Raw genomic sequence first — 22,011 nt, forward strand, 5'->3', positions numbered from 1 at the left:
CGGTCTAGATGCATGCTTAATTGCTAAGACTAGCATGGGCTGGCTGTGGCATCGCCGTCTTGCACATGTTGGGATGAAGAACCTTCACAAACTTCTAAAGGGAGAACACGTGTTAGGTCTAACTAATGTGCTTTTCGAAAAAGATAGACCTTGTGCAGCTTGTCAAGCAGGTAAACAGGTGGAAAGCGCTCATCACAACAAGAATGTGATGACTACATCAAGACCTCTGGAGCTATTGCATATGGACCTCTTCGGACTCGTCGCCTATCTTAGCATCGGGGGAAGTAAGTATGGTCTAGTTGTTGTTGATGATTTTCCCGCTTCACTTGGGTATTCTTTTTGCAGGATAAAACAGAAACCCAAGGGACCCTTAAGCGCTTTCTAAGGCGAGCTCAAAACGAATTTGAGCTCAAGGTGAAAAAGATTAGAAGCGACAATGGGTCCGAGTTCAAGAACCTTCAAGTGGAGGAGTACCTTGAGGAGGAAGGAATCAAGCACGAGTTCTCCGCTCCCTACACACCACAGCAAAACAGTGTGGTAGAGAGGAAGAACAGGATGCTTATAGACATGGCAAGGACGATGCTTGGAGAATTCAAGACGCCCGAGCGGTTTTGGTCGGAAGCTGTGAACACAGCTTGCCACGCCATAAACCGGGTCTACCTTCATTGCCTCCTCAAGAAGACGTCATACGAATTTCTAACCGGTAACAAACCCAACGTTTCATATTTTCGAGTTTTTGGGAGTAAATGCTACATTCTAGTGAAGAAAGGTAGGAATTCAAAATTTGCTCCCAAAGCTGTAGAAGGGTTTTTGTTAGGTTATGACTCAAATACAAAGGCGTATAGAGTCTTCAACAAATCATCGGGTTTGGTTGAAGTCTCTAGCGACGTTGTATTTGATGAAACTAATGGCTCTCCAAGAGAGCAAGTTGATCTTGATGATGTAGATGAGGATGATGTTCCAACGGACGCAATTCGCACCATGGCAATTTGAGATGTGCAACCACAAGAACACCAAGTGCAAGATCAACCTTCTTCCTCAACAATGGTGCACCCCCCAACTCAATATGATGAACAGGTTCCTCAAGAGGAGGCGTGTGATCAAAGGGGAGCACAAGAAGACCAAGTTGAGGAAGAAGAAGTACCACGGGCCCCTCCAACTCAAGTTCGAGCGACGATTCAAAGGAATCATCCCGTCGACCAGATTTTGGGTGACATAAGCAAGGGAGTAACCACTCGCTCTAGATTGGCTAATTTTTGTGAGCATTACTCTTTTGTCTCTTCTATTGAGCCTCTCAGGGTAGAAGAGGCCTTGCTAGATCTGGACTGGGTGTTGGCCATGCAGGAAGAGCTCAACAACTTCAAACGAAATGAAGTTTGGACACTGGTGCCACGTCCCAAGCAAACGTTGTGGGAACCAAGTAGGTGTTCCGCAACAAACAGGACGAGCACGGGGTGGTGACAAGGAACAAGGCTCGACTTGTGGCAAAAGGTTATGCCCAAGTCGCAGGTTTGGACTTTGAGGAGACTTTTGCTCCTGTGGCTAGGCTAGAGTCGATTCATATTTTGTTAGCCTATGCCGCTCACCATTCTTTCAGGTTGTTCCAAATGGACGTGAAGAGCGCTTTCCTCAACGGGCCAATCAAGGAGGAGGTGTACGTGGAGCAACCCCCTGGCTTTGAGGATGAACGGTACCCCGACCACGTGTGTAAGCTCTCTAAGGCGCTATATGGACTTAAGCAAACCCCAAGAGCATGGTATGAATGCCTTAGAGATTTTCTAATTGCTAATGCTTTCAAGGTTGGGAAAGCCGATCCAACTCTTTTTACTAAGACTTGTGATGGTGACCTATTTGTATGCCAAATTTATGTCGATGACATAATATTTGGTTCTACTAACCAAAAGTCTTGTGAAGAGTTTAGCAGGGTGATGACACAGAAATTCAAGATGTCAATGATGGGCGAGTTGAACTACTTCCTTGGGTTCCAAGTGAAGCAACTCAAGGACGGCACCATCATCTCTCAAACAAAGTACACGCAAGACTTGCTCAAGCGATTTGGGATGAAGGACGCCAAGCCCGCAAAGACTCCAATGGGAACCGACAGACATGTCGACCTCAACAAAGGAGGTAAGTCCGTTGATCAAAAGGCATACCGGTCTATGATAGGGTCTTTACTTTATTTATGTGCTAGTAGACCAGATATTATGCTTAGCGTATGCATGTGTGCTAGATTTCAATCTGACCCAAGGGAGGGTCACCTTGTGGCCGTTAAGCGAATCCTTAGATATTTAGTTGCTACGCCTTGCTTCGGGATCTGGTATCCAAAGGGGTCTACCTTTGACTTAATTGGATATTCAGACTCCGATTATGCTGGATGTAAGGTCGATAGGAAGAGTACATCAGGGACGTGCCAATTCCTAGGAAGGTCCCTGGTGTCGTGGAGTTCTAAGAAACAAACCTCTGTTGCCCTATCCACCGCTGAGGCCGAGTATATTGCCGCAGGACAGTGTTGCGCGCAACTACTTTGGATGAGGCAAACCCTCAGGGACTTTGGCTAAAATCTAAGCAAAGTCCCACTCCTATGTGATAATGAGAGTGCTATCCGCATGGCGGACAATCCTGTTGAACACAGCCGCACAAAGCACATAGACATTCGGCATCACTTTTTGAGAGACCAGCAGCAAAAGGGGGATATCGAAGTGTTTTATGTTAGCACCGAGAACCAGCTAGCCGATATCTTTACCAAGCCTTTAGATGAGAAGACCTTTTGTAGGCTGCGTAGTGAGCTAAATGTCTTAGATTCGCGGAACTTGGATTGATCTATAGCATACATGTGTTTTATGCCTTTGATCATGTTCCTTTATGCATTTTATTGCTTATTTACGGTGCTCAAGTTTTGCAAGGGATCCACGGACCTCACAAGTCCATGTGTGAATGATGCACATACTTAGGGGGAGAAATGCCACAACTTGACCCTTCGAGACTAACCGTGTGCTTGAGTTTTCGTTTTAGTCTCAAAGGTGGATTGAAAGGGAAAAGGTGAACTTGGACCATGCAAGACTTCCACTGCACTCCGATGCGAGGGTAATTTACTCCAAGTTCATCTTCGTGCTCTTATTGCCTTTTACTCTTAATTGAAGATTTTGGTGAGGCAATGGGGTTTAAGGGCCAATAATAATCCCGTTTTGGTGCTTAATGCCAAAGGGGGAGAAATTAAGGCCAAAGCAAGAAATGGATCAGCTACCACTTGAGAATTTTGAAAATAGTAGAGTTAGAGCTTTTGTTTTGTCAAAACACTCTTATTGTCTCTTATTGTCAAAAGTTGGCCTCTTGTGAGGAGAATGTTTGATTATGGGAAAAAGGGGGAGTTTTTGAATCTTTGATCAATTTCTCTTAGAATACCTCTCTCTATGCCTCAACAAGTGAATTTGACTTAGAGATAGGAATTTGAGTTTGATTTGCAAAAACAAACCAAGTGGTGGCAAAGAATGATCCAAATATGCCAAATTTGAATCAAAAACAAATTTTTGTTCTCATTTGCATTGATGTTGCACTTCTTCTAGTTGCTTTTTGTTGTGTTGGCATAAATCACCAAAAAGGGGGAGATTGAAAGGGAAATGTGCCCTTGGGCCATTTCTATAAGATTTTGGTGATTAAGTGCTCCACACAAAAATGCTTTGAGTGATATTTGTGCCAAAGACTCAAGAAGTGCAAATCATGATTGAAGGTATGTTTCTAGACTTAGTACATTGTTTTGAAGACTAATGCATTATGTCTAAGTGCTAGAAACAGGAGAAATCGTTTTGGAGAGAAGCTGGCTATGTTCAGCCAAAAGACTACTCGGTCTGGGTGCACCGGACAGTGTCCGGTGTGCCAAGACCAGTCCAGATGAACAGCCTGCTCTCAGGTCTCGACGGCGGCGTACGGCTATAAATCACCGGACTGTCCGGTGAGTCGTCTGCGGTGAAGTCGCCGCTCTCGGGAAACAGTCAACAGCGTACGGCTAAAAATCACCGGACTATCCGGTGGTGCACCGGACTGTCCGGTGAGCCAACGGTCGACTGCGCCAATGGTCGGTCGCGCAATCCGCGCGTGACGCGTGGCTGGGCCAACGGTCATATGGGGGCACCGGACTGTCTAGTGTGCACCGGACAGTGTCCGGTGCGCCAACGGCTCCAAATCTTCAACGGTCGGCTGCGCCAATTTAGGAAAGCAATCTGCACCGGACAGTGAACAGGGGATGTCCGGTGGTGCACCGGACTGTCCGGTGTGCCACCCGACAGAAGGCAAGAATTGTCTTCCTGGATTGCTTCCAACGACTCCTAGCTGCCTTGGGGCTATAAAAGGGACCCGACCCCTAGGCGCATGGAGGAGCTATCCAAGCATACCTTGAACATTCTAAGACTCCCACACTCCATCTTTGCGCACTCGATTGACATTCTTAGTGATTTGAGTTCCGTTCTAGTGGTGAACTTGTTGCGTTTCAATTGGGCTCAAGTCTTGGCTTGTGTGTGTGCGTATTGCTGGGATTTGTGTGTGTTGCTTCCCTACCTTACTCTAGTTCTTTCACTTTGATCCTTATTGTAAGGGCGAGAGACTCCAAGTTGTGGAGATTCCTCGCAAACGGGAAAGAGTAAAGAAAGAAGAACACTGTGGTATTCAAGTTGATCATTGGATCACTTGAGAGGAGTTGAGTGCAACTCTCGTCCGTTGGGACGCCACAACGTGGAGTAGGCAAGTGTTATACTTGGCCGAACCACGGGATAAACCATCGTGTCTCTTGTGCTTGTTCTCACTGTGACTATTGTGTTTCACAAGAGCTCGGTCCTTAGCCACTTGACTTTATTGTGCTAACCCATAATCAACTTTTGTGGCTTTAAGTTTTAAGTTTTTACAGGATCACCTATTCACCCCCCCCCCTTTCTAGGTGCTCTCATTGGCGCGCCGAGCCAGTCGCCGAGCTTCGGCCTTGTCGAGGGGTAGCTCTCCTCGGAGGAGATATTACAGGTATGGGGTCTACTAGTTTGGGTTTGGTGTGACCCCATTCTGCTCTATCTCGACACGCATGGCCTCACCCTCGGCGACTGAGGGTACCTCGGGCTGGGCCGAGGTCTCCTCGAGTCTGGGTGCGTCGTTGAGTTTGACAGATGGTTGATATATGTCTCTGGAGAAGACATTCGGGGGAACTGTTGTCCGTCCCGAGGCTATTTTAGCCAGCTCATCCATAGTCTCGTTGTATCGTCGAGCAACATGATTGAGTTCCAGCCCATAGAACTTATCTTCCAAGCGCCGAACTTCATCGCAGTAGGCCTCCATTTTCTAATCGCGGCAATGAGAGTTCTTCATGACTTGGTCAATAATGAGCTGCGAGTCGCCACAGGCGTTGAGGCACCGATCCCCTAGCTCGACGACGATGCGCAACCCATTAACCAAGGCCTCGTATTCGGCCACGTTGTTTGACGCCGGAAAATGGAGGCGTATTACATAACGCACATGTTCTCCGAGGGGTGAGATGAAGAGCAAGCCCGCGCCTACTCCGGTTTTCATCAACGACCCATCGAAGTACATGGTCCAAAGTTCGTCTTAGATTGGGGCCGTTGGCAACTGGGTGTCGGTCCATTCAGCCAGGAAGTCGGCCAAGACTTGGGATTTTATGGCCTTCCGAGGTGCAAATGAAAGTGTTTCCCCCATGAGTTCCACTGCCCATTTCGCTATCCTACCCGAGGCCTCTCGGCACCGGATGATCTCTCCCAGGGGGAAGGATGACAGCACAGTCACCGGATGAGACACGAAGTAGTGTCGCAGTTTTCGCCGTGTTAGAATCACTGCGTATAGTAGTTTCTGGATTTGCGGGTAGCGGATTTTGGTCTCGGATAGCACCTCGCTGATGAAGTAGACTGATCTCTGGATGAGCAGTTCATGCCCCTCTTCTCGTCTCTCGACTACGACCGCAACGCTGACCACCTGAGTGGTTGCGGCGACGTAAATCAAGAGGGCTTCTCCTGCGGCGGGGGGCACCAAGATGGGCGCGTTAGTAAGGAGTGCCTTTAAGTTTCCGAGGGCTTCTTCGGCCTTGGGAGTCCAAGTGAAGCGCTCGGCCTTCCTTAAGAGGCGGTACAAGGGCAATCCTTTCTCGCCAAGGCGCGAGATGAAGCGGCTCAGAGCCGCGAGGCATCCCATGACCCTTTGTACTCCTTTCAAATCTTTGATGGGTCCCATGTTGGTGATGGCCGCGGTTTTCTCCGGGTTGGCCTCGATGCCTCGTTCGGAGACGATGAACCCTAGGAGCATGCCTCGGGGGACTCCGAAGACACACTTCTCGAGATTGAGTTTTACGCTCTTCACTTTTAGGCACCTGAATGTTACCTCAAGGTCAGAGAGGAGGTCGGAGGCTTTCCTTGTTTTGACAACGATGTCATCGACGTAAGCCTCGACCGTTCTGCTGATGTGCTCTCCGAACACATGGTTCATGCACCTCTGGTATGTTGCACCTGCATTCCTCAAACCAAATGGCATAGTAGTATAACAATACATGCCAAAAGGTGTGATAAAAGAAGTCGCGAGCTGGTCGGATTCTTTCATCTTGATTTGGTGATAGCCTGAATAGGCATCGAGGAAAGACAGGGTTTCGCACCCAGTGATGGAGTCCACAATTTGATCGATGCGAGGCAGAGGGTAGGGAACCTTGAGAAATGCTTTATTTAGCCCAGTGTAGTCTACACACATCCTCCACCTCCCACCTTTTTTCTTTACAAGTACAGGGTTAGCTAACCATTCTGGATGGAATACCTCTTTGATGAACCCTGCAGCCATTGGCTTGTGGACCTCCTCGCCTATGGCTCTGCGCTTTTCTTCATCAAAATGGCGCAGGTGCTGTTTGATGGGTCGGGCTCCGGCTCGGATGTCCAGTGAGTGCTCGACGACATCCCTCGGTATGCCCGGCATGTCCGAGGGACTCCATGCAAAAATTTTGGCGTTTGCGCGGAGAAAGTCAATGAGCACTGCTTCCTATTTGGGGTCGAGCTCGGAGCTGATCCTGACTTTCTTGCTAGCGTCGTTGCTAGGGTCGAGAGAGACAGAATTGACTGCCTCGGCTGGCAAGAAGTTGTCGGCGTGCCGCTTCGCGTCAGGCACCTCTTTGGAGAGGCAATCCAGGTCGGCAATGAGGGCTTCGGACTCGGCGAGGGCTTCGGCGTACTCCACGAATTCCACGTCGCACTCGTAAGCGTGGCGGTACGTGGGTCCGACGGTGATGACTCCCTTGGGGCCAGGCATCTTGAGCTTGAGATAAGTGTAGTTGGGGACGACCATGAACTTGGCGTAGCATGGTCTTCCCAACACCGCGTGATAGGTCCCTCGGGACCCAACTACCTCGAAGGTGAGGGTTTCCTTTCGGAAGTTGGAGGGAGTTCCGAAGCAGACGGGCAAGTCAATCTGCCCGAGGGGCAGGATACGCTTTCCGGGTGCAATCCCATGAAAGGGTGTTGCACCGGCCTAGATTTCAGACCGATCAACCCCCAAGAGCTCTAGGGTCTCGGCGTAGATGATGTTGAGGCTGCTGCCTCCGTCCATGAGGACCTTGGAGAGCCTAACGTTGCCGATGATAGGGTCGACGACGAGCGGGTATCTTCCTGGGCTCAGTACGTAGTCGGCGTGGTCGCCTTGGTCAAAGGTAATGGGCTTGTCGGACCAATCTAGGTAGACTAGTGTTGCTACCTTCACCGAGCAGACCTCCCGGCGCTCCTGCTTGCGGTGTCGAGCCGAGGCATTCGCCACTTGCCCACCATAGATCATGAAGCAGTTGTGGACCTCTGGGAACTCTTCTTCCCCGTCGCCTCCTTTCTTGTTGTTGCCTTGGTCCTTGCCACCCTCCGCCGAGGGTCCAGCCTTATTGAAGTAACGCCGGAGCATAATGACTCTTCAAGGGTGTGCTTGACGGGACCCCTGTGATAGGGGCACGACTCCTTGAGCATTTTGTCGAACACGTTGGCCCCTCCGGGAGGCTTCCGAGGATTCCTATGCTCGGCAGCAGCGACGAGATCCGCGTCGACGGCGTTGCGTTTTGCTTGCGCCTTCTTCCTGGTCTTCTTCTTCATGCCACGCTGGACGGACACCTCAGGGTCGTCTTACTTCTGCCTTCCCTGAGGCTGCTTGTCCTTCTGGAAGATGGCTTCGACCGCCTCCTGACCAGAGGCGAACTTGGTGGCTATGTCCATCAATTCGCTCACCTTGGTGGGTGTCTTGCACCCCAGTTTGCTTACCAGGTCCCGGCAAGTGGTGCCGGCGAGGAATGCTCCGATGACGTCCGAGTCGGTGATGTTAGGCAACTCGGTGCACTGCTTTGAAAACCGCTAGATGTACTCTCGCAGGGATTCTCCTGGCTACTGGCGGCAGCTCCTGAGATCCCATGAGTTCCCAGGGCGCACGTACGTACCTTGGAAATTTCCAGTGAAGGCCTTGACTAGGTCATCCCAGTCGAAGATTTGCGCAAGGGACAAATGCTCTAGCTAGGCCCGGGTAGCGTCAGAGAGGAAAAGGGGGAGGTTGCGGATGATGAGGTTGTCGTCGTCCGTCCCTCCCAACTAGCACGCTAGCCGGTAATCCGTGAGCCACAACTCCGGCCTTGTCTCCCCTGAGTACTTGGTAATGGTAGTTGGGGCCCGGAACCGGGCCAGGAACGGCGCACGTCGTATGGCCCGGCTGAAGACCCGCAGACCTGGTGGTTCGGGTGAGGGGCTCCGATCCTCCTCACTATCGTAGCGTCCCCCGCGTCTGGGGTGGTAGCCTCGGCGCACCTTCTCCTCGAGGCAGGCTCGACGGTCGCGGCGGTGTTGATCGTCGCTGAGGCGATCCTGGGCTGCAGGTGTCTCGTCTCCTGTAAGCTCGGTGTGGACCGAGGCCTCGCGCATGTGTCGGGAGGACGCTACGTGATGCTCCGAGGGGCACCCTTGCCTTCGGGAGGCAGAGCTCTCGGCTCGTCGGGCTGCGGCATTTTCCAGGAGGTCCTTGAGTTCGCCCTAGATACGCCGCCCCTCGGTGGTAGATGGCTCCGGCATCGTTCAAAGTAACACCGCCGCTGCAGCTAGGTTCTGGCCAGCCCCGTTGAAGGCCGGGGGCAGCCTTGCCCTGGCATCGTCAATAATACGGCGCTAGACGTCATGGCCCGATGACGCGCTCCTCCGGTGAGCGCTCGGCCTGCCCACTCTTGCTTGAGGTTTTGTCGGAGCTGCACAAGTAGCCCTATTTCTTCGTCGAGCTTGGCCTGCATCTCGCTAAGTTGCTCGAGCTGTGTGCCCTGACCCCCCTTAGGGACCTGGGCCACAGCTAGCTCCCGCGGGATCTCAACGCGAGACGCAGGCGCAAGGGCACCGTCATTTCCTGGCATGCCGGGGTGGTTGTCTCTGTCATGATCTTCCTGATCGATGTGGAAGCACTCGCGAGTTGGGTCGTAACCCTCGTCGTCAAGGCTGTGGCCATCGTCAGAGCAGCCGGAGAGGCAGTGGTCACATGCGGACATGAAGTCTCGCATGGCACCGGGATCACGGAGTCCGGAGAAATCCCAACTGACATCGAGGTCATCCTCTTCCTCGGAACTCGCGGGTCCGGAGGTTGAGACGGCCATCAGTCGGTCCCAAGTTGACCACATATGGTACCCCGGAAGGTCAGGATATGCCCTTATGAAAGCGCTTAACGAAGCGGGGTCGCTTGGTGGGGTTGAAGCTAAATCTAAAGGGAACAGGATGGAAAACTGAAGGTACCTCTTGGTTGGTGGACGGCGGTGAAGTTGCATCGGAGATGGAATGTGTCGTTATCTCAGGTGCGAGACTAATGCCCGACAAGTCCCTCGCAAGGGTGCCGGCGTCATCAGTCTGCCTGGGGCTAGCATTTTGCTGGGAAGCGACACCCGTCGTTGTCTCAGGTGTGAGGATAACACCCGACATGTCCCCCGCAGGGGTGTCGGCGTCGTCGACTCGCTCTGGTCCGACAGCCGATGAGGTGCTGCCTCCTGCCTGGCCATGGTTGCCCCGTCTCCGTCTCCTCCGACGAGGAGGGTGGCGGGGTTGACTCGGGTGTTCCTCTTCCGCCACGGGGAGATGTTGTCGTCGAGTTCGCCTCCGCCGGGCGAGCCGACGACCGTCGTTGTTGTCGTGCTACGGGGGGAGGAGTATCATGTCGTAGCTGCCGTCGGGGGACATGAACTCGAAACTCCCAAAGCGGAGCACCGTCCCGGGCTGAAGAGGCTGCTGAAGATTGTCCATCTGGAACTCAACGGGAAAGTATTGTCAACATGCAGCTTCCCCTACCTAGCGCGGCAACTGTCGGCGTTTCGGACCCAGGGGACCCTCAACCGGACCGACTAGTGAATTTTGTGCCGCGTGTCCCTGCCCAGATGGGTTGATGCAAGATGGAACACAAGAGGAGGGATGATGCTTATATTATCTTGCACCGGGGTGCTTGCAGTAGGGGCTACAAGCTTCGTGAGAGAGGGAACCAGCCCTAGGCCTCTTGAGAAGCCTAGTGTTGCAGAGTGGAGTTCGATGTTTGAGTGAGTCCGTCTCCGTCGTTCTTACCGCCCGTGCCTCCCTCTCCCTCTTGAGAAGGCCCTGGGCATCCCCTTTTATAGATATAAGGGGATGGTCCAGCTGTACATATGGGGGTGTAGCTATGTGCTAACGTGGCCGGCAGAGAAGTGCTTGAGCCCTGTATGAAGCGTAGCTGGCGGTGCGGCCCTGGGTCCTGCTGACGTTTCTTTGCCTTCGTAGAGAGCTTGAGAACAATCGACGTCATGGGCGCATGCAGGGAACCATCATTACCTGTTGCCGGAGTAATCTAGATGTGACACCGGTCTTGTTCCTTCGTAGCCTGAGGCGGCTAGCTGGAGGTAGGGTAATGATGTGTCCCCTGTAGCGTATTCGGTCCGAGGCCGAGGTCGGGCGAGGCGGTGACTTCTCTGAGGCTGAGGCTGAGGCCGAGGTTGGGGTCGGGTCGGGGTCGAGCGAGGCGGAGACCTTCTCCCGAGGCCGAGGCTGAGACCGAGGTCGGGGTCAGGCGAGGCGGAGCTCCCTGTTGCGCCCGAGGCTAAACTTGGGAAAGGCTGTGACTCACTGTTGTTAGTCTTTCCCTGGTGGTTGGCACAGTAGTCGGAACGGAGTGAATAGTGTTGTTTTCCTGTCAGGACGATCAGTAAAGGGGCGAAGTGACCGCGGTCATTTCGACCTTGCCAACTGAGGCGCGCGTGTCAGGATAAGGTGTCAGGTGATCCCTGCATTAAATGCGCATGCGATACGGTCGGAGGTAAGACAATTTGGCCGAGGTTGCTATACGACAAAGTTCGCCCGAGCTTAGCCTCAGGCGAGCCGAGGGTGCGCCTGCTGCCTGAGGAGGCCCTCGGGCGAGGCGTGAATCCGTCCGGGACCACTGTTCTTGCCTGAGGCCGGGCTCGGGCGAGGCGAGATCGTGTCCCTTGGTAGATGAGGCTTTAACTTTGCGATGTGCTTACCATCCATTACGGTTTGTTTTGAAGATGTTTTCCAGTTATGCTTAGGAGTATTGGGGGTACCCCTAATTACGGTACCCGACACTAAGAGAAAGCACTGTCACCATATTTTTATTGACTCGACACTAAGCACCTATGTCTTCCCCAATCTCGATGATATAACCTATTTTTTTATGTTCCGGTGGCCAAGGTTGCGTGCTAAGATTCTATGGAGTCAACAATAATGGCATTGGGGCCAGTTTTTGGCACACAAAGTCTAACACTACATCTTAAACTCTTCGAGTTTTTGGACCTGCCCGAGCCAAACCCTCATAATTATCTCAGATCTGATCAAGATCCAGATCTACAGCAAGGAGTGAATTTTGAAAAACTTTGAAGAAATAAAAAATTTATAAATATGAAATGAACTCCTACCCTAATGTGCTCAAATTACTCCCACTCAAGCCAAGAAAAGAAGAGAAAGGGATCATCGGTCTTACCTTAGTTGTTGTTCTCGTCGACGACTACTGGAACAGGTAGCGCGACTGTCAACATTGTAGGGGTAGTGTGGCCACCGACCTTATAAACGCATGTGCGCATGGGTCAAGGGCACCACCGTCAACATTGTAGAGGTAGTGTGGCCACCGACCTTATAAGCGCATGTGCGCATGGGTCAAGGGCACCACCACGAAGCCGCTCGACGGCGACATGCACACCATAGGTTGGGATCGTGGCCAACGAGAGACCACATGGTGGCATCACGACTTCAAATCTCTTGTTCACCATCGGGGACAAAGGAAGGGATATGTGTGGCTCAGAGGAGGGAGAGCGAAGCACGATGGCATGGAGAGAAGGATCCAAACACGAGGATGATGAGAATGAGTTGTTTTGAGGGTCGGCGAAAACCGACAATGAGTGATGCTGTCGTGGTTTCGAGGGTCGGCGAAAACCGACCCGAAGCCTTAAAACTCTAAAATGAATTTTAATTTAGAACATAGGAGTATGTATTTATCAATCGATACTAATTTATATTATAATTTAGAACGGATGAAATAACTTTACATCAGAAATCGTAATTAGTAACTCAAATGGCGAAGTTTCGCATAGGAGACTGATAATTCAGATAGAAACGCACTACAAACCAGTTAGCTAAAGCAACTTCGATGAGACAACAGCCAGTCTATATACACACAACACAACACCATGCCCCTGAACCAAAAACCATCATGGCAAGCCAAAGCCTTCGAGCTGAAGACCAGCGCAGCTGCACCCCACACCGAACCACATAGCACCCCTACGGCTCTACGCCCGCTACAACTCTTTACAAGCACGCGCTCGCTGCAACCTACAGAGCCTAACGGAGAGAGAGCAGCCATGCGTCACTCACTCCTTGCCTCTCTTGCCAAACGCCGCCCTGGTGACGGCCCTGATGCCCCTCACCCACAGCTCCGCGGCCTCCTTACCGCCCTGGCACACGAAGTGCACCTCCCTCCCTGTCGCAGTCACCACGCGGAACAGCCCCGGCTCATACGCGTCCCCCTTCCTCTGCCTGTGCCGCTGGAACGCCGAGCTGCCACCGACCTCGGCCTCCCGGCAGATCACGTTGCGCCGGCTTGACCCGCCCCACCGGAGCACGCCCGCCGCAGCGACCATGCGCAGCGACTTGCCGTGAGGCCTCGCGCGTCCGCCCTTGGTGTGCTTCCTGACGCGCGCGCCCTGAAGGACCGCCTGCCGGCCCATCTCGTCCATGATCACGTCTTCGGCCTTGTTGAACGCCGCCGTAGCCAGCGCTGCTCGCGCCAGGGAGAGCGCCGTCTCGCCGCGCGGCGTCCGGAGGTCGCAGCGAGCGCCGTAGGAGATGAGAAGCTCGCACACGCCCGCGTGGCCTTCCCTGGCCGCGAGCATCAGCGGGGTGTAGCCGTCACCGTCGGGGATATTGACGTCGCAGCCCGTGCTGGCGAGGTGGCGCACCGCCGCGGTGTCGCCGCGCCGGGAGGCGCAGTGAAGCGCGTAGAAGCCTCCAGGCATGCCCTTCTCCAGCGCGAGCTCGAGCATGACCTGCTCGAAGAGGTCTCTCTTCTTGCTCTGCTGCGCCAGCCCGATGGCCGTCTCCCCGCGCTTGTTGCTCAGCTTCACGTTGGCGCCGGCGAATACGAGGGCGCGGAAGGCCTCGACGTTTCCCATCTTGGCAGCAGCCATTATGGGCGAGCATCCGTCCGAATCCTGCTCGTCCACGTCCACGTCTGGTTGAGAGAGCAGCACTTCCATCGCGGTCGCGTCGCCGCACAGCGCGCCGAACATCAGCGGGGAGAACACGCTCCGTTCGCTGGAGCGTGGGACGGCCCCGCACCGAATCGCGCCAATAACAGCCCGTTCGAAGCCGGTCTTCCATCCCCCAGAGGAAGCGACGGAGGCCGACGAGTCGCCAGCCGAGTTTAACAGCGCGACATCTGCACCGGCGGACACGAGAACTCGGAGGCAGTCCTCGCGTTTGTGGCGCGAGCAGATGATGGCGGCAGTGTCGCCAGCCTCCGCCCTCGCGTTCAGGTCGCAGCCCCTGTCAGCCAGCATCCGCAGGATCTCCGGCTGGCCGAGGCGCGCGGCCAGGTGAACCGGCCTGGACCTGTTGCTCCTGGTCGTCTTCACGGGAGCTTCCGAGTCTGCACCGGACGCCAGCAAGGTCTGGACGGCACCAGCGCTGCCGCATAGGATGGCGTGGTGGAGGAGCGTCCGGCCGAGGTGAGCGGCAGTCGACGTGAACCCGCTACGGAGGAGCATGCGTAGGATGGAGCCCGTGGACTCGTAGTACTCCACGGCGCACCATACCGCGTCGTAAGGTTCGGCGAGTCCGGCGCCGACGCGCAGCTCCTCGCCGGTGGACGCGTCCCAGGACCACGCTCCCAGCCTCACCTTCGTGTCCCTCTTCACGCCGGCCTGGACATGGAGTGGGCAGATGGTGTCAAGCGTCCATTCCTGAACATGAGTGTATTTTTGCGGCTGCTTTTCACAAATGATGCGCGCACCTGAAGCAGATGGCGGACCACAGCGACTTGACGGCTCACGATTGCTGCAAAGAGCGCCGTGCAGTCGACGTTGGCGTGCAGGGATGGCTTCAGCGACCGCAGGAGCACCCGGGCGGTCGCGTTTGGATCAGCTCCACACTGTGTTTGGGAATCAGACGAAATCAGGGGGTCGAGAACTTTTAGTCCCGTCTTATCGAATCGAATGTTTGTAAACTAGTTAGAGTATTAAATATAGTTTAATTATAAAACTAATTATAAATATGGACTAAACAGCAAAACGAGTCTATTGGACCTAATCATAGGCCATCCGACTAATCCGATTTGACCCGCTCGAAAAAACCTGGCACGATTCGACCCGATCAATTCAATAGACAGGTCCAGACCACAAATTTTGATCCGCAATAATTCACGAGTCGTGATTTTTAACTCAAAACCTGACCTAACCAAAAAAATCTGACTCAATCCGAAAAAATCTAACCTACCACGTCAAAAGAGAGGCAAGTACCGACCTGACTCGACACTAGACACGATCGTAATAAATGGCCTACGACCCAACCTTGATCCAACCTAAACCTGACCCGACAATTAAACAAATCTAGAATGAGTCTATTAAGACTAAATAGTCCAGGATTCATTAATATGATACTACTGTAAGTATTTTATAATTATATATTAGCTATGTTTAATAAATTTGTCTCGACGTTTAGCCTTAATCCGTTATGACATCCAGTAATTAATTTTGTAATTACTATTTCTAATACTTGTAATTAATATTAAAACATCCGATACGGGCCTGTTTGTTTCGGCTTCTGGCAGCTTCTGGCCATCAAAAGCTGCTGTGGACTGCCAAACGCTCAGCTTTTCAGCCAGTTTTTATAAAATTTGTTGGGATAAAAACTATCCAAAATCAACATAAATATATAATCGGTTGAGTCGTTGTAATAGTAGGAATCTGTCACTTTCTAGATCCTGAGTCATATGAACAACTTTATATTTCTCCACGCGTAATCGTAATGATACTCAGATTTTCCCCACAGCCAGATTCTCCTCACAGTTAGATTTTCAGAAAAGCTGGTGAGAAAAAAACTGAACCAAACAGGCCCGATATAAACTTAACGGGAAGCAAACAACCGCTAGACGATCGCCCAGATCCATTCGCTGTTTTTCGGTTTTTCCCCTGTACCACTACCCTTCCGCTTGCTCCGTTCCATGATATAAAAGCCCATTGGTCCATGGAAACTCAATGTTTTGGGCCCACGATGCACATACTGGCCCTGACGCGTGGACTGCGAAAATGTCGTATAGTAGTATATACGATATAAACCCTAGCGTTCTCTCTCTCTCAAACAAAAGCGCTTTTGTACAAGTTCTGAAACTGGACGCGGTTGCATTACTGCAACTGCAACCATGTACCCCTCCGTCCCAGAAAACAAAGTGTACTGATGTTTAATGTTAGTAACTACTCCCTTCATTTCGTTTTATTTATCGCTGGATAGTACAAAATTGTACTACTATAAGAATATGATCGTTGTATTTGAAGAGAAGAGAAAGCAGAAAAAAGATATGTGGAGTTATCTTCTTGTCTTATAATTAGAATAGAGGTATACTCTAGAAGTTTACTTGTTATAGGACGGAGGGAGGGAACAGAGCACATTTAGCAAGTAAGGAAGGTCCGATGGTCCAGTACCTTGATGAGCGTGTCGACCACGTCGACGAAGCCGCGCGCTGCGGCAGACACGAGCGCGTGGGCGGCAACACGGGGGCGGACGAGGTCCGAGCCCATGAAGATGGCCGCGAGGGCCGCCTGTCCCTGCAACGCAGCCTCGACGACGGCCTCTTCGCAGGCCGGCTGCGACGCGCCCGCACGCACAAGCAGCTCCGCCACCTCCGCGCACCCTTCCCGTGCCGCGGCCGTCGTCGGGTAGCCCCGGAACACCTTGCCGTTCACGTCCGCTCCCTTTGCCTGCACGCGCGTCACGACAAAGTGAGAACCGTGAAACCATCAGATAACGGGTGACAAAGTGGTTTTTTCTTGAGTAAAAGCCCAAGCATCCAGTGGAACACAATGGCACTCGTAGAGTGCTTTACAACAGGGCCCTTAAACCCGTCGCCGAGGCTCGTGAAACATTTTTGTGATCAATGGTCTCAACTCCAATGCTCATCTCACCTACACTGATTGCTTCTACATTTTTTTTTACTATAGTAGCATTCCTTCTCTTTACTCTCCTTGGCCTACAGACACTAAAGATAAGGGGCAGTAGCATCGAACAGGGCGTGGCGAAATGAGCATCGGGACCTGCAAGCAGCTGTCCGAGTAACAAATGTCGCTGTTACTGCTACTATGCCCGGTCAGGTCGGTGCTGTGCGGGCCACCAGATGGAGTGGCCGCGTCAGGTCGCTGGAAATAACCGGAGCAGTGGTTGGTTGCTCCATGGCTGGAATTCATTTACGCAAGAGACAGGAGGGGGGCCGCCTCCTGGCTGGAAGGTGGAGGGAATCTGGTCAAAATTCTGCAGGGTGATTGCTATGCTGCTCAGATCAAGAAATCCTCGTGCGTGGTGGAGCCAACCGCCTCGCCTAGCTTTCAGGAGTGCCAGCACGCCCTCCCTCCGTCGGCTTTGCAAAGTCACATCGACCTTGTAGCACTAGCACAGCGAATGAATTGCCACCACACAAGCTAAACACTGCCTCACCACACCACCTTGCAACGTACGCCGTACGATTCGCAAAATCGGGCGACAAGAGTTGCTGCATCGGTGTCGCGATCCAACCATCAGAACATCAAATCATAAGCAGGTCCTAGGGATGGATGCTACTGGTTAAACAGTCAGGCATGCGCATCTCACCCAAGAGGCCAAGAGGTAGCACGAGCAACAAACAGCAAAACACCGATAAAAAGGCACTGTTGACTGAACTGGGGTGATGTTATTCCGCTGAGGCGCGCCACAGTACGCGGAGGCCACGCAATGAAACACGGGCTGGGGCAGGGGGCCGCGCGCGGAGGCCCCCGCGGTGCCGCACCCACACTCGCACGCACCAGGCAGAAGGGAGTGCCCGCGGCTGTGCATGGGTGCCAGGTGCGTTACTGGCAGTGGCAGAGCAGCCCAGGAGGAAACGGGGAGGCAGGGGATACAGCTGGCCGCGGCCGCTACCCCGGTGGCAGAGATGAGGGGCTGATGGCTACAGGGCAGGGAAGACGACACGGCACGATACGGACGAGCGCTCTCCGTACCACGCCCAATACATTGCACTGGCACTGCGTCGCGCGGCCGGCCTCAGTCATTGACACATGCGCTGCCGTCTTTAATACAGCAGATAGACGAGGAGAAGGATCGTCGACCGGTCCTACTACCTGGCCTGGGGCCGGGAGGTGGACATGATGGGGAGTCGTGGGCAGATGGCTTCGTTTCATGGCGCGATGTAATACAGACAGCTCACAGCTGGTTCGGCTTGGACGCATTGGAGCGGCAGGGCGCACCAGCATGCATCTGGCTTCAGGTGCAGGTCGTGTGAGCTTCCTGGCAGCGTAGTACCACTATTTTGCCAGCGCCCACGGGCGGGGTGAGTGATCTGGCTCGGAACACGCACGGGTAGCTTCCTGGTAGTAAAATTGATCAAGTGTTGCGATTCGTGATGACAAACGAGCGATTTCAGACTGATCTAAACGAAGACCACACGTCGCTGCACTTTTTACTCCATGCCTGCTAGCCGGACGAGCCAGAGCTCCAAACAAAACGAAGGAGATGCTTCAGCGTGTTCCGTGACAAGGGACCGGGCACGGCCGGCCATGGCCATGGCCATGGGCGAGCGCCTGCTACCGGCAGAGGCATTTATTAGACTTTCGGCAGAGGTTATCAGGGGAGACGACGGCACAGTCGCCGTGCCGGGGGGCAGCGAAAGTACGCGGCCGATGCCGGGCGCATGCTGCGGCAGCAGCGGCATCCACTCCCATTCAATGGCGCGCGCCGCCCATGACGCCGGCCGGCGGATAAGCCGGACCGCGCGCCGGACGACCGTGCCACGACACGGCACGGCCGAAAGGACAGAGACAGAGTCCTGTATCTCGCCCGCGAATGGCCGCCCACTAGTCGTAGTCCTATTCGTAAATCCTCTAGTAAAACTCAGGTTCATCTTCCACTCTATGATAGATATAGTTGGCACCGATGATTATGTCGGCTCGACTGGATTGGACCCTACCTGACTACTGCTAGTAATTCTGCTATTTGATTTCCCATCAGAAATTCATAGCAGAAAGACTCGAGGGTGGAGCGTGACAGACAGGCGGGGTGCATCGCTGAATAATTAGGGCCGGAGGCGAAGTACCATAGGATCCCGTACCAGAGCTCAAGATGATGCGGGCGCACGCACACGAAGGAGGCGTGGAACGTGGTGGCCAGAGGCTGGAGCTGGACAGCGCCACAGCGGAGACCGGCCGGCGCCGGGAGGGGGAGGCACGTGACCGGTCATCCCACACCCGACCGCGCTCACGAGGAGAATATATTGGTCTCTACCCAAAGTGCTGAGCTGTTGTACTTGGTTAACAAACACTAGCCCAGTTTGCTTTCTACTCCTTACTGATTATGTTAGTGTTGTCAGGTTAACAAAACACAGGGCTCGCCTCCCGACCGGGCTCAGGTCAAACCCATCTACCCCTGCCTCCCAATCCTCAGTCCTCACACTAAAATACTCTCGAAGATTAATCTTATTTTTGTTTACTCGCCTGCAGTTTACAGTTATGGATCTCCAGGCCTGCCCAGTTTCTTGACGGGACAACACGGTGGGTCTGTAGAGCACGGCAGGGATATATTTTTAATACTTGGACCGATGGATCCCGTGGGTTCAGTCATTCAGCTACTGCTCCTTCTTTTAACTGGTAGTCGAATTAAGAACTATACTGCCACTACTGTACAGTAGAAGCAGTACAATACCATACCAGTACATACATACAATTTACAAACGACTACGGCCAATGCCTACACTACACGTATTCCAAGGATATCGAAGTTGTTCCAGCGAAGCTCCCTTTCCCCTGCGTAGAGACTGTCAGACTGCTTTGTTGCATGCCCCATTTGACGATTTCTACTTGGCTATGGAACAGAACGAGCATGTCCGTGCCCAATAAAGAACTCAAGCAAAAGTATGGACCACTGCATTTGCATTGCAGGGGAAGCCATGAGAATTGGTACAGGACCGTAGGCCAGCATGGTAGTCCCGTGCCGCTGTCACTGGGCTAAATAAACATAGTCATTAAGACCCGGTTGAGTTTCACCAAGATTTTATTATCTATTTAACCTTAGTTAATGATGACTAGTTATGAATGGTTGACCCGTATAGCTATAAAAAATTATACTCAAATAAAAAGATATTCATGTTTTTTTTACTTGTAATAGCTAATCTATTAGTATCTAAGGAAACAAACATCACACTGCTAACTAAACTTTAGTTGGTATAGAACCAAATAAAGGTTCCAAATGATTTATTTAGGCTAGCCGTAATGAACCGCATAATTTGGTCGCAGCCATTTGCAAGATGTCCCATAATGAGCTAGCCCTTTTATTAATAAGATTTATGTTCCATCTCTCTTATCTTCAGTTGGCAACAACAGCTGAATCCTACCGTATACTGCCAGCGCTAGTATACTAGTATGCAAAGGACCAAGCAATCGAGATGGGACTAGAGTACAAGTATGTATCGTGTATTCTACTTTGCATATATCTGCCTACAAATCCGGAGTCATAATTCCGAGCTATACATACACAAAGGGCAAAACGAGTGGGTCCGGTAAAATCTCTTGCGTTCCAACTTGTATTGATGTAGGCATTTAACAAAAATGGGGGTTTGTCTTTGCGCGTGCATTTACACAGTACGTAGAGTTATGATTGGCGTAAAGAACGACCCGTGTTGGTGGCCGGTACTTGGATCGACAGTGTGGATAAACACCAGCCTTTTTCTAGCAAGCGGAGACGAGGTGAAGTGAAGATGTAGGATTTTGCGGGAGTGGTACAAACACAGCGCCCGCTAAAACCATTCGAAAAAGGCGTGCGTAGCGCTTTTCACGCCTGCTCCAGCAGACTCTCTATATTATTCTTGACTATATATTCTTTCTAATTATTTGTAATAAAAATAGAGAATTTATAAAAAAATGTTACAGCAATTTCTTTAAAAGAGTTATCTAAATATAGTTGCCTTTTATCTAATTTTTTTTAGTAGCTATTCCTTAGAGTTCGTAAAAAAATAGGGTTTATGGTTCAGGGAAACTAGTAGAGAACGAAAAAATATAGAAAAATAGTTTTTTGTACAAATAATTCTTCAAACTTTAATTTAGCGAGTGATATTTGGAAAGACTTCATCCTCTTGGTAAAAAGGCTAGCCTACAACGCTGCAACAAACCATATGCTCTGGTCGGCAAATTTGAACGCAGATTGGCACCAAAAATCGCCCCAAAAAAATCAGTGAAGGGCCTACGCACGAACAGCTCGAAAATGCAACTTGCGTAGCAAACCACTAATTGTGCAGGAGCAGGACCCAGAACGCAATGCCCGAACGTATACAAAGTGGGGAAAAAAACATAAACAAGCGTGAATCGTGATGCGGATAGTCAGTCAATTCCGACGCGAGAAAACAGAGCAGGGAGGGAATGCGGTATGCGCGCGGGGGAGTAGGGGCGGGGTGGATCACTCACGAGCAAGGCGCGGACGAGCGCGACGTCCCCGTTGCCGGCCGCGAGGAAGAGCGGCGAGACGTCGGCGCGGATCTCCTCGTGCACGGCCCGCGCCTCGGCGGCGGCGTCCTCCCGGGGCTCCGCCTCCGCGACGCGACGCGCCCTGAGCCACACCACTCCGGCGTAGTTCACGTCCGCGCGCCCCGCCGCGAGCAGCTCGCCGGCCTCCCTCGCGTCGCCGCGCGCCACCGCCTCCACCAGCCGCTGCGACGACGCCTCCGCCTCGCGGGCCCCCTCCTCGTCCTCCGCCACCGGCCACACCTGCCGGCCGCCTGCGATCGCCGCGGGGCGCAGCAGCACTGCCATTCCCGAAACGCGGGGGTGTACTCTGCCCTGCTGCGGCCTCCTCGGTGTGTGTTCCTCCCTCGGTGTATGGGGAAACTTGAAAGGCCGAGGCGCGCCGGCACGGGCCGATATATAGGTGGAGACTGGAGACTCGGGTGGCGAGACGAGGAAGGGGGAGACGGGTGGTGAAGTCACCGCGCCGGTGAAAATGGTTCAGGTAGAGAGGCCGTTTGTAAGTGGGTGTGGGCTATGGGCCCAGATGCTCATAGAGTGTGCGTGACTAGTGGTCATGAATACAGCGCGCTCGGGCGCTCTTCCAAGTCCAGCTTGGCTCGCGGCTCAGCTTGAATAGCCAAATGGGGTCCCGCCGCCGGCGGCCGGCCCGTGCCAATGAAGCTCGCCTCGGCTAGATCTTTCTCTGTAGAGGGAGGTGGTGTGTTTTTTTTTATCAAAAACGACACCGTCCACTCCCGACCTTCACTTGTAAAGGCAGCTGATTTGCTACG

The 22,011-nt window shown here is 52.6% G+C and overlaps 1 protein-coding gene across 1 annotated transcript; it reads right to left on the minus strand.

The window, feature by feature from the left end:
- Window positions 1-12,552: 12,552 nt before the first annotated feature.
- On the minus strand, window positions 12,553-21,720 carry LOC100281716 (uncharacterized). The gene is made up of 4 exons (NM_001368086.2): window positions 21,182-21,720; window positions 16,187-16,462; window positions 14,500-14,637; window positions 12,553-14,410 (listed from the first exon to the last, which is right to left on the minus strand). Exons 1-4 carry the CDS (start codon window positions 21,524-21,526, stop codon window positions 12,860-12,862), a joined length of 2,310 nt encoding a protein of 769 aa, NP_001355015.1. The 5' UTR covers window positions 21,527-21,720; the 3' UTR covers window positions 12,553-12,859.
- Window positions 21,721-22,011: the final 291 nt, after the last annotated feature.

This window comes from Zea mays, chromosome 2 (assembly GCF_902167145.1).
Source record: "Zea mays cultivar B73 chromosome 2, Zm-B73-REFERENCE-NAM-5.0, whole genome shotgun sequence".
NCBI lineage: Eukaryota > Viridiplantae > Streptophyta > Magnoliopsida > Poales > Poaceae > Zea > Zea mays.

Coding starts and splice junctions, on each gene's coding strand:
- LOC100281716 (NM_001368086.2), bottom strand. CDS start 21,526: ATGGCAGTGCTGCTGCGCCCCGCGGCGATCGCAGGCGGCCGGCAGGTG. Junction 14,638..16,186: donor TGGTCGACACGCTCATCAAG/GTACTGGACCAT, acceptor TCCCAAACACAG/TGTGGAGCTGATCCAAACGC. Junction 14,411..14,499: donor TGGTCCGCCATCTGCTTCAG/GTGCGCGCATCA, acceptor CTCCATGTCCAG/GCCGGCGTGAAGAGGGACAC.